The following is a 12,377-nucleotide window of genomic DNA, read 5'->3' on the forward strand; positions in this document are numbered from 1 at the left end:
TGGGGGCTAGATTCCCGACTAAGCACATTATACAAAATTAAACCAGTCACAATTCATAGTGCGTTATAAAATGAGAGGATCAAAGTATGTGTTCACATATTCTACCCTTGTTTCTGTTGCTATGGTGAAATGACCGGATAAAATGCAACTTGGAAGAGAAAGGGTTTAACCTTATGATTCCAGGTTATAGTTCATCATTTCAGGCAAGTTAAGGCGGGAACCTGAAGTAGATAGTTGTGTCCACAGTCAAGAGCAGAGAGAATGAAAGCCCAGATGCTCAGGGCTCAGCTAGCTTTCTCCACTCCTGTATGGGCCAGGCTTTATGTCACCACTGGGCAGCTGGGTCTTCTCAGCTCAATTAAGGTAGTCAAGACAACCTCCCAGACATGCCCACAGGCCACTGTGAGTTTATCTACACCATGACAAGCTGACAAATAAAACTAAGTCTACACCATAGAAGAACATAAAATATGTTATATATTGTGCATCCTGAAAAATCATAAAAATGTAGACACAGAGATTATGTATATAAGACCCATACAGTATATAAAATGTAATTTTGCTATAAGATATCTTTCTTTGGGCATGGTACATATTGAAAATTTCAGTACTTGGGTATTGGAGGCAACAGGATCAATTCAAGGCCAACCTCAATTACATAGTAAGTTTAAGGCTAGCCTGAGATACCCAAGACACTGTTTCAAAAAAGGAAAAAAAAGAAAAGAAAAAAAGAGAAAAACCCTTGAAAACCAAAAGGTATAATTGAATTTTTACATTTGTAAAATGAACATGCAATTAAATAAGCGTAATTCATTATTCTCTAACTTGCAGAATTAAATAGTATACCTGATTTTAGGTATACTAGGCATGGCACGCCTAGCCTGTGAGTCTGTGGTGGCCCGGAACTCCCATGATCCAGCCACTGTGCCAGAGGGCCCTTGGTTAAGGTTCTGGGTGCCAGGCAAGCTTGGTTTCCATTGTCTTAGGTTGACAGCTGTATGTAAGATGTGGCCACAGGCACTGGGTGGTACAGTTTTTGTTTTTCCTTTTTCACCCTCTCTAATGTCCAAATCCTCCTCATTAAGTAGACAGAACAAATGGTTTCGAGACTTTTATGTTTTGCTTTAGACTTCATAACCTTCCAGACCTTCGATTGCTTCGTCTTTGTCTTCCTAGTGCTGTACCTTGTATAGAGTTATCAGGAAGATTTATGTCTGTGTGACAGGCTAATTACAGAAGTTACACCCTCAGTCCTAAGTTCCGTTTACTTAGATGACTTGCTGTTTATGAGGCTACACCCGCAGTGATAATTTCTACATTTGGAAATATCCCTCCACCCTTCAAACATGTCCTTGAACCATTTTCTGTTAAAATTGTCCCAAAAACATCTCTTCTACTATTCAGGTTCCCTGTTTTAAAACCTTCAACATTCTCTTCATGTATGCTAAACTCCAAGTTCTCTGCTCTGGCTTTCCAAGGTCCTTAGTCCTCGTCCATGTCAGCTCCCACCTGCCTGCTTTTTCCATTTTCTCCCCCTCACGGGTGGGCGTGACCTGCTTTTGAATTTACCTGCTTTTGAAGAGTACTGTGCACCCTACTGCACTCTCTTTTTGTCTCTTTAACATCAACTAAAACTTCTATGTCTAAAATTTTCCATTCCTAATGTAATGACATAGTGAGTGGATGAAGATTTTTTCCTTTGGTAGTCCCTGTGTCACTGTTCATGTCTACATTTGTTGTGGTAACTTATGCACTGTAATTGATTAGTAGAGATATTAATTTTCAGTGTGTGATTTTCTAGCGAAAAATAAAGTCATTAAAAAGATGTGTTCTTATTGCTCTATGCCTAGCTGGGAGAAGCTGTACCGGAACTCTGGGAATTGTTCTTGAAGATGTGAATGACAACGGCCCCTTCATACCCAAGCAGACGGTGGTCATTTGTAAGGCCACCATGTCCTCCGCTGAAATTGTTGCAGTAGATCCCGATGAGCCAGTGAACGGCCCACCATTTGATTTTAGTTTGGAGAGTACAGATTCAGAAGTAAGGAGAATGTGGAGATTGACAAGGATTAACGGTGAGTGATTTCAAACATTGCCGTTTCCTTTCTACAGAAGGCTGCTCTCCTCTCTCGCGTGTTCTCTCTCTTTCTGGAAATAAGAGAAAAATTTATTATATGAGAACCATTCAGGGAGAAGATGTGAATTTTGGTGTAATAGGCCATGAGCCTCTCCAGTGTTTGCTGTTGATATCAGGATTCTCTTAGGTTGTCTGTAGATCGACATCAGGAACCCACCTGCCTGAGTGTTTTGTAACTGCTGTCAAGCAGCTGGGAAGTGAGCCCTTCCTTGCAGGGGTGTCTGTCCCTGACAATGTCCACCACCCCTCTGCCCTGTCTGTAGCTGTACTGACATCTCACTCTTTTGTGTCTAGTTCTTTTGGGGAATCTTTCTCGCTTTGGTTTGCACTTGATGATAGCCCAGAGGGGTCCTGTGGTCCAAGAATGGCTGAAGTTAAAGTGGCTTTTCCCCAGTGCCGCATTGCATCACACCTGCACCAGAACTTAATTCTTGCCTCCTATACACGCTCCCATGGACTGTGACGTCATGGCCTCATAGCTTTCCTAACTCAAGGACCTCAGTCGCTTTTTGGGTGATTTGAAACTTGAAAACGCCAAATATTTTCAACCTCGGCTCTCAATGGCTATGCCTCAATTTCCTGCTATGACAACTTAAAAGGTTTAAAAAAAATTCAATGCAAGCAGAGCCTCGGATGGGGAAAGAAAAGCAAGGGTGTAGCCAAGCAAGCCAAGACAACCTGTCTTGAACCCTAATGACCTGCGGACTGATAAGATACACGCGTTAAAACAATATTCTCCTGTGTGTCTTGGGAAAGAAGAGAGAGATTTTTATTTGTTCTTTCTTAAGAAAAAAAATAACTTTATTCTTGGATTTTGTCCTTCCTACTTGTTTGAAGTTAGAGTGCTTTAGTTTAAATGACATTAAGAGAAAATGTGGGATTTTAAAAGTTTCTTCTCAGCCAAGCAATGTTCCAGTCAGAAGCCTTGTGCCATTTTGTCTCTGTGGCACAGGAAGTGAACCATGCCGGGCACGTATTCTCCTACTGAGGTGTAACCCAGCTCCAGAACTTTGTTATTTTATAAATACCAGTCCTTGAACACATATGAAAACTTGGGCGGTGCCTGGACAAGAAGAATGTACCCAGAAGAGGTCTTGGCATTCCATGGGCTTCATGTCCAGTGCCAGATCCATCAACTGTTACATAAATCTGACCATGGTATTTTTACTCTCTGGGAGAATTGGTTCGTTCTTATGTAAAATTGGATTATGTCTAGAAGTCAACAAGACAATGAAAGAAATAGACATGACTCACTCCTGGTTCTGTGTGTTGGCTCATGATTATGTCTTAGGCAATATACTGAATAGATAACTGTGGTTTCTATTAAAATCCCAGTTCTGTGATTTCTTATCCTAGGTAATCAAATTCCCATTGGAAACTTCAAACACTATACTGAAAGTGAGCAGGCCACACTGGGGAATTAAGTAATGGAGTGATTGTCCTGTTGCTTATGTTAGTCTGCAGCGAAAATCATTTTACAACTTTTGCTCTGAGCCTGGGATCCTACCAGCATTTGATCTGGATATTTCCTACTTTTAATCTAAAAAAAAAAATCCATCTAAACAAAACCACAATGAAAACATTCACTTGGTCCCAGTGACCTATAAGCATAAATGTGTTTGTGTTCCTGTGGTGTGCGCATGACCTGCCCATGGAGTACATTTGCTCCGAGCTATCAGAACAAGTTCTTGCTGATAAACCACAAGTCTTCATGTCCACTTGGCAGAATTTATGAAAACAAATGAGAGATTTTCCGCTCTCTAACTCCCCAATGAATGGAAATCTAATATGACAGATTTGATTGGATATGTTAACGATAGGACAGAAACTAACCTCTTACCACATCTATTAGTTATGGTAGGAAGGATTTGTTTATGAATGGATAAAATACTTTATTGCAAGAGCCAAGCACTGTCATAGACAGTGTACTAGTTTCTTTCCTCAGTGCTGAGATAAAATAGCAGGTGGCCGAAGTGTGACACAGCTGCTCACATTCCATCCACGATCAGAAAGCAGCAAGCAAGGAAAGCTCATGTTCCGCTCTTTTCTTCCCTCTCTCTCTCTCTCTCTCTCTCTTTCTCTCTCTCTCTCTCTCTCTCTCTCTCTCCCAGGAGCCCAGCCCACAGGATAGTGCCACCTGCATTCATCACTTAAACTTCTCTGGAAAAGCCCTCAGAGGCGTCACCTAGGGGACTTTAAAATCCTGTCAGGCAGTGCACGCTAACCATTGCAGGCAGCATTAGACTAACTGTAACCGCAGTGCGTTTGCAGTGGCTGCGGGTCAGAGGCAGTCAGTCCAGCCACAGCCAGGATCGCAGCATTTATGATAACCCACGAGTGTCCATTTTTCAGGGAAATGGGTATCTGTTCGATCACTGGATGTTTTTGCTGAAGAGATGTTGGTGGCTTTTGTATCACCTGGTTTTATTGTTGATTCAGATACAGCGGCTCGTCTGTCCTATCAGAATGACCCTTCATTCGGATCCTACGTAGTTCCTATCCGAGTTACAGACAGACTCGGTCTGTCCTCAGTCACTTCACTGACTGTCCTCATCTGTGACTGCATCACTGAAAGTGACTGCACAGCCCGCTCAGGAGAAAGGACGGGCTATGCCGACGTGAGACTCGGACCATGGGCTATTCTTGCTATACTGTTGGGCATAGCCTTGCTGTTTTGTAAGTCCTTCTTGAATTTATTCCAGGACCTTTAAAACAATGGTAAAACATATTCTTAGGATGAATGTGAATACTTATGGGTGATGATTTGGACATAGATATATTTCTTTATGTTTAGCATATGTAGCACAATATATTTAATATATTTATTTAAAGTTTTTGCATATATCTCTTTTATTTTAGTGGGAATGTGCCCTAGGTGAAGGTCAGAGAACAATTTTCAGGAGCCTGTTCTCTCCTTCCATCTGTGGGATTCTGGGAGGGAACAAAGGTCATCTGTTTTGGTGGCATGCACTTTTTCCTAGCAAGCCCCCTCACCAGCTCATATATTTAATGCATATGTTTAAATGTACCTATGTGTATACTCAACAGAATATACAACTCACTGGAGAAACATACCACATGGTATGTGTTTGTAGCATTTCTGTTAAGGACACACATGCTTTGACACATGCAATCATATGTTCTTGAAGGTGTTTTACACCTTTTGATCCATGAGTTATTCATATCGGATGCTGTAAACACAGTTTTCCATTATGGATGAGAGACTTAAGGGAGCTCCCCACCTTCTTCCTTTCTCCAGGTATCCTGTTTACGTTAGTCTGTAGTGTCTCCCAGGCAACGAAGCAACAGAAAGTTCTTCCTGATGATTTTGCGCAGCAGAACCTAATTGTATCCAACACCGAGGCTCCTGGAGATGACAAAGCTGTAAGTCACTCACCTGTCCTTTGAAACCAAGTGCAGAGGGCGATTGAGTCTATACTATGTGTTCATTCTAAAACCAGTTTTCTTTGTTTGGTTGGTTGGTTGCTTGGGTTTTTTTTTTTCTCAACAAACTTCTTTTGGTGTCTGGTGACTTAGCAGCTAACGTCATCCATCCCAGGGAGTCAATAAAACACGTATGGTTCCCTTGGATGTGCGATATTTCAATTTGACCATCAATGCTGCTTAGTATTAAAAATCCTTTAGTATGCATTTTTCCCATTTCATGTGTCTCATGGGTTCAACATTAGGCCTGTATTTTTTTTTTACAAATCTATCTAAACTGATGTTTATACTTTAAAATATCACATTTAATTATTAACAGTTCACCAGTATAATTGTGTTGTTTTTTTTTAAACCTGGCTCCAGCAATAAAGTCTCTACAGACTTTGATCATGGTGGGAAAAGGTTTATTGGATTCTTCCTGAGTATAATGTGGGTTAGAAATGAGCCTGAGGCGGGCAGTCCAAAGCAGCAGCCAAACAAAAGGCTGCTTAGTGGCTCTGATTTTCTATTCTAATATGTGAAGAAAGAACAAGTAAATATCTTCCAGAAAGCACAGCTGATGATTAGAGCAGGGAAGGTCTAGAACCACAGACAAATAAACTACAAAAGCAAAACAAAAACCTGACCATATCTAAGAAAAAGACCGAGACGAAAAATCTAAATTTTATTTCAGGATGTAAACACACAACCTGGAAGAGGAGTGTTGGCATTTTTGGTATTTTTTTTTCTGCCTAGTTCATTGCTTGATTTATGTAGATCTGAAGGGATTTTGTGTTTATTGCAAATTTTCTTTGTATTTGAGTTGGAAGGAACTGAGTTCGTATAGACCGAGAAAGCATGTCATTATTTCTGTCTCTTCCCTTGCCTGTAAAGGTGGATGGGATGGGTTTCGCTGAGACACAATCCCTGTGACACAGGAATGCTGCTTTCAAAGCTTTGGAAAGCTGTAACGGAACCTGCCCAGCATGCTAAGGAGTGTTTAAAAGCGGGACCTACATCAAACTTTGGGATTTGTGCCTGCAGTTTCTTTCTTGCGTTAGACATGGCATCTAGTACAGGGCGCATGCTAGAGGTACACACGGTTGAAAAGACAAACAGCCGATCCAGTCCGTGTGTTTGGAGAGATTGCCTTGTAATACCGACCTAAGCCGGGCGTCGTCTGCACCTGCCTACTTCTCCTGTGTTTGCTCCTCTGTATATTTAACCAGTGCGCGCCATTGTCTTTTCAGTATTCCGCAAACGGCTTCACAACTCAAACTGTGGGAGCTTCTGGGCAGGCAGCTGTGGGAATGTTGGGAGCAGGAGCCAAAGGCGGAGGGCAAGAGACCATTGAGATGGTGAACGGAGGACACCAGACCTTAGACTCCTGCCGCGTGGCCGGCCATCACCACACCCTGGATCCCTGCAGAGGAGGACACGTGGAGGTGGACAACTTCAGATACACTTATTCCGAGTGGCACAATTTCACGCAGCCCCGACTTGGTGAAGTGAGTTTCTGAGCTATTCCTCAAACTTTTGTTGCTATAATTTAAATTTTACAAAATGTTCCAACTTAGTGTTTGTGTAGACAGCTACTTTCAGTTAATGATGATTATGCTTATTGGAAGGTTACTATTTTTAATTAATTTGGGTTTAATGTGGTCATTCACTTTCCTGTATATTTTATTGATTTTATTACTCTTTTGGTTGCTGTTTTTTGTTCTTTTGAGACATGGTTTCTCTGTGTTGCCCTGGTTGACCTGGAACTCACTTTGTAGACCAGACTAGCATCAAACTCAGATCCACCTCCCTCTGCCTCCTGAGTGCTGGGATTAAAGTTATGCACCATCACCACCCAATGGCTTTTATTACTATTTAAGGAAATAATTTTGTGCTATGATTTTGTGTCTGACAAATGTTGTTTTAGCAGCTCAACATCTAGCACAAGGCAATATGTACCATCACTTGGCTGTTCAGAGGGAGCGGTGCCCACATCAGTTTGGGTTCAGCTTACTGAGTGTGCATTCACTTTTATCATTATTTAGAGAGCAGGAAACAATGGCCACTTAAAATGAACACTTGGTTACTTACTGCCATTCAGGACTTTTAGAAGCATGCTAAGACTGACTTTCTGGTGTAATTTTATGATGCAGACCAATCATGTGCATTTTCTACACATAGGAAACCATTAGAGGACACAGTCTGATTAAAAATTAAACAATGAAAGGTAAATCAAAGAAATTTTTTTCTGTAAGTACATTTTGGTGCTTAAAATAATAAAAATAAAATGTGTTGTGTTTTCTCCCTGGCAGAAGGTGCAGTTGTGCCACGAGAATGACAATCAGACGCTCGCTCAAGACTACGTCCTCACGTACAGCTATGAAGGAAGAGGCTCAACCGCTGGCTCTGTAGGTTGCTGCAGTGAGCAACCAGAAGAAGACGGACTTGAGTTTTTGGATCATTTGGAGCCTAAATTTAGGACATTAGCAGAAGTATGCACAAAGAGGTGAAGGACACCTACCAGGGTAACCAAACTAATGGAATTATTACTTTTTCCTACCTACTTTTAAATATAAACTAGGGTTTTTCAAAAAAGAAGATATTGTATTTGGGGCTCCCCCCGCAGCCTGCCTTGGTCTGCAGAATCTCCAGAAATGCAGATTTACAGAAAGACCTTGGACTTCAGTATATTTTAACTTGAAAACCGTTCTGCATGGGTTTTAATTGCTTCCTTCTTACCCAGGTGTCATCTACAGGTGGAACTTTAAGGAAATCTACATTACTGCTTACATTGGGCACAATGACATCAACCAACTTATTGCGCAATAAAATTTAATGGGTCTGAATCTATTTATGGACTACTTGACCTATACCCCAACTGGAGACTGTAGAAACCGTTATTTCCAGTTAATGGGTTAACTGATTTTTTTCCATATGGTGCTTGGAAACTGCTGTTTTCCCAAACATTCTAAACTGTATATTCTGTGTCTTACATTTGTTTTATTCTCGTAGCATGGCTTGACTTTATAGGACAAACGTAGACTGCCAGGCAGCCATTGAGTGTGTTTATAGTTCCATTCGGTTCTATTCTGGGTGAAATCCTACACTGAATCTACATCTCCTTTGTATTGACTTTGTTAGTTAAATTTAGACTTCAAAATTTCTTTAAAATGTATTTTTGTTACTCTTGCAAGGTTTTTTTTGTTTGTTTTTTTGTTTTCTGTGAAATGCCAAATAGTCTACATTCCCATCCCCTCTCCACTTCCGTTTTTTCCCTCTCCTGTTGATTCTGAAACTTGTACTTGGATTGGAGAATCCAAAAGTTCTCAAACATTGTCTTTTTTCATAAAATGGTTTTTCTTTGGTATGTAAGCATGTGCATTATCAGTTTTCTTAAGGTCAATGTAATAGCAGCTTTGTTTTGGAATATTTGGTAATTGCTTCATTTCTGTTCTTAGTGAAGAAGTTTTAATTTTTCCATTGAAACTAAGACTCTTTCATGATCTGTTAAAAACAACAGTCTATATAACAGAAACAACAATAATGTAGTTAGAAGTAGGATGTGGCTATCTAGTGTAGAAAGGCACATTTATGATTTCTATCTTTAATTCAGGGACACTGGAAATGGGAAACAGTGATGGTATTTGAACTAAACTTCTTGGCATAAGAATTTCAGTCCATCTCTGGGATAACAATTTCATAACTTTTTAGATGCTATAGCTAGTCATAATTACGTGGTTGTAAAATTATTTTTAAAATAGTTCATAATTACAGCTTTTATCAAATGTAGAAATTGGCCAAATGATCTAAAACTGTTAAGAATTTATACATGAGTAGACTTCATAGCCAACCATAGATCAGAGGTCACACCTCCTTCAGTGAGCTCAGCACTTACACTCGGTGCACGGATATTCTAGGTGCACTTGTGATGGGTGTGATTGTTCCTGTGTGTCTGGCTTGAATTCACCAGGCTGGCTTATAACAATTATTTTTCAGAACAAAGATTTGGAAGAATTTGGAATACCAGTTATGTTTGCAATAGAGTCATTAATATTTTGTCAAAAATATTTCCAGTTATTTTTAATAAATTATGTACAAAAACTATTGTGTGCTAGTAGTGATGAAAATAAATGAAGCAACTTCAAGCAGCTAGGTGGCTTTGTTACTATTGGGTCTCATAGGAGTGGATATAATACAGGGATGCGCCTTCCCTTTCCCAGCTGTTGTTATCCAGATTCACAGATGTTACCCTCACACTCATTCCTATGCTCTGGCCTGGGTCAATTCACATACTCTCTGTTTCTTTATTTTTAATCATCTTCAGATGGAAGATAATTTTAGAAGTCTTAGCTAATATGTTTTAAAGACACTTGAATTAAAAGAAAAACGTGTGGTTGTGTTTTAGTTGGGGTTCTTCTTGCTGTGTTGAAGCATCGTGATCAAAACAACTTGAAGAAGAAATAGTTTATTTGATTTATGTAGATGAATTTTTAAAAAGGGATAGACTAAGGAATAGAAGTCATAAAAAAGTCTACCTAAACTTATCTCTAATAATAAAAAGTGTTTTAAATAAATCATACATAAAACCCCTTTTTATGTCAATAAGAATCAATTAAGAAAACGGGACAATGGAGACTGTTTTGAGTTGACATTTGTTGCTTGAGAATGCATATCTTCAGAATGATCAACTGATGACTGGATCTCATATGTGCTGTTGCTCAGAAGACATCTGCAGACATTGTGGCACATGCACAGGACTGCCTAGTTTGTCATGCTATGGATGGACGTACCAGGTTCAGAAAGATGAACAGAAGAGTATCCACTTCTTTTATGATTGAGAATTCGGAAGCCCTCTGACTTAAAAGTTTACCTTCCTCAGCTGCTCTCCTACCTGCCCCACCAGACATTAGCAATGGGTTGCTGCGAGGGTGTAGTTCCTTTTAGTCAACACAGCAATCTATAATACACAGGCTCCAGAGTGGATTCCCTGATGCACATCCCATTGCTCTACTTACTGGGCACGGGTGCCATCTAAATTCTCTGGGCCTGCTTTCATACCTTGTGTTGAGAGGGGAGAAGACTTCTCAAAAGGACTGTAGTCAAGGACGAGTTAATTCCTGAAGACCTGCGACAGAACTGCCCTGAGTATGCCTGGACGGCCACTGCTGATGGGGCGAATACTTCCTTGGGGCAGTCACCACAGCCGCAGTCTCTGGTCTGTGGCTGTCTGCCACCTGCCCTTGTCCATCTAGCCCAGAAGCCTGACCAGCCTACCTGCGGTGGATTTGAGACTTCATGGCTCAGAATCATTTCTCCATCTCGTTCTTGCGGTTGCGTATGTTCCTTCTTTAGTGGGTGTTGAGTTGAATTGGAAAGCTACTGTTTACCACCAAAGCCTGTGCGCCACTACTGCATCCCCAGGGTGATCATGCCACACTGATCATTGATTAATGGTAACCATGGGTAGGTAAGACTGCTGGTTGCTTTCTTCCTTTGTAAGATTTCAGGGCACCTTCTGGCACTATGAAAGCTTAGTCCTCAAGGAGTCAGGTCGGTGACCTCCAGGCCCTATTTCTGAAGTACTTGTTGTCTTCAGCAGTGGGGACTTACTCTCCTCCTTTGGGGGCCAGTCAAGTACAATAGCAGTAGCCTCTAATGCTTGGGGAATCTCCTGAGCAGCATTGATCAGCAACTCGAAAGAACTTCTCATGCATGGTATTGGGTTTTTGTTATCTGATCTTTGGCTCTTGGAGGGAACGTTGTTAACCCAGATAAGAAAACTTTATTCATATATGTATATTTATACTATGTATGTATATATGCATATTTATACTCAGACTTTGTTGTAATAGAGTTTTTAGAAAGACAGTTAATAGTATAATTTCCTATGACTTTTTCAGATACCTTTACTGTTATTTTACCCTCCACTCTCCTCCTCCTGTTTGCACCTCTCCTTCCTCCCTAGTTAGAGCCCCTTCCTTTTCTCATTTGTCTGATCATATCACTTGTACCCTGCTGTTCCTTCTTTTCTATTGCTCCCCCATCCCACCACTCCAGTAATAGTCCCCTTTTAACTTTCCTGGTTTGGGCAGCCACTCCCAGATTAGACATGATTTTTTTAATCTTGGGTACTGATTCTCTCATGTAAAATCTGACTCTGACCTCAGCCTTCCTTATTAGTCTCCATTGCTAGCCCTTTTTCTTGGATCCAGATAAAAATTCCTTCTGTTGCTGTTTTCCATTGTGGGGACTTGAACTTAGGGCCTCTCACATATAAGGCAAGTGTGAACCACCGGTCTACATTTTCAGCCCCAAGCTGATGTCTTTGCACCTGATTTCAATCTGGCCAGCCTCTGATGTGACTTTCTGGAGCAAAAAGTTCTTCCCTTCTGTGCCCTTTAAGCCTTCTTATACAACAGAGCCCTAAGAGAAGACTTGGTGTCTGTAGAGCTGATAGGTTGTGCTTAATGCTGAGAAGCCCCTGGTAATCCTCCAACACTATTCACTGTGTGAAAAAGAGAAATACATTTGCTACCCTATCGGATGCAGCCTTCCCATGCTCTTTATGTCCTAGGTGTCCTTCTAGTTACATAGGCTTGAAACATTCGATTCCCTGGTCTCCTGCCCAGCACATCTCGTTTGTTGTTTACATTGTCAAACTTTCTGAGATTTTAAAAATCCAATCTTAGTCACGAAACCAGCAGCCTTTTGATGCCTTTCTTGTGCAGTCATTTGTGGCCTTCTCTGACGTGCACACAAGAAATGCTCCCCGTGAGAAAGGACATGATGAGTCAGCTCATCAACCCTACCACATCCC

At 40.8% G+C, this 12,377-nt stretch overlaps 1 protein-coding gene across 3 annotated transcripts in view; it reads left to right on the forward strand.

The window, feature by feature from the left end:
* Window positions 1–9,661, forward strand: part of Dsc2 (desmocollin 2) — a 34,607-nt gene extending 24,946 nt beyond the window's left edge. The window contains exons 12-17 of one of the 3 annotated variants that reach the window (XM_048442678.3): window positions 1,851–2,075; window positions 4,577–4,813; window positions 5,397–5,521; window positions 6,811–7,068; window positions 7,742–7,787; window positions 7,873–8,010. In XM_048442678.3, the coding sequence (XP_048298635.2) occupies window positions 1,851–2,075; window positions 4,577–4,813; window positions 5,397–5,521; window positions 6,811–7,068; window positions 7,742–7,777 (881 nt within the window). In that variant the 3' untranslated portion in view covers window positions 7,778–7,787; window positions 7,873–8,010. Of the gene's footprint in view, window positions 1–1,850; window positions 2,076–4,576; window positions 4,814–5,396; window positions 5,522–6,810; window positions 7,069–7,713; window positions 7,788–7,872 lie in introns of those variants that run through there. The other 2 variants (XM_085700090.2, XM_048442677.3) reach the window with 2 other exon arrangements.
* Window positions 9,662–12,377: the final 2,716 nt, after the last annotated feature.

Source organism: Myodes glareolus, chromosome 13, assembly GCF_982192425.1.
Source record: "Myodes glareolus chromosome 13, mMyoGla1.1, whole genome shotgun sequence".
NCBI lineage: Eukaryota > Metazoa > Chordata > Mammalia > Rodentia > Cricetidae > Myodes > Myodes glareolus.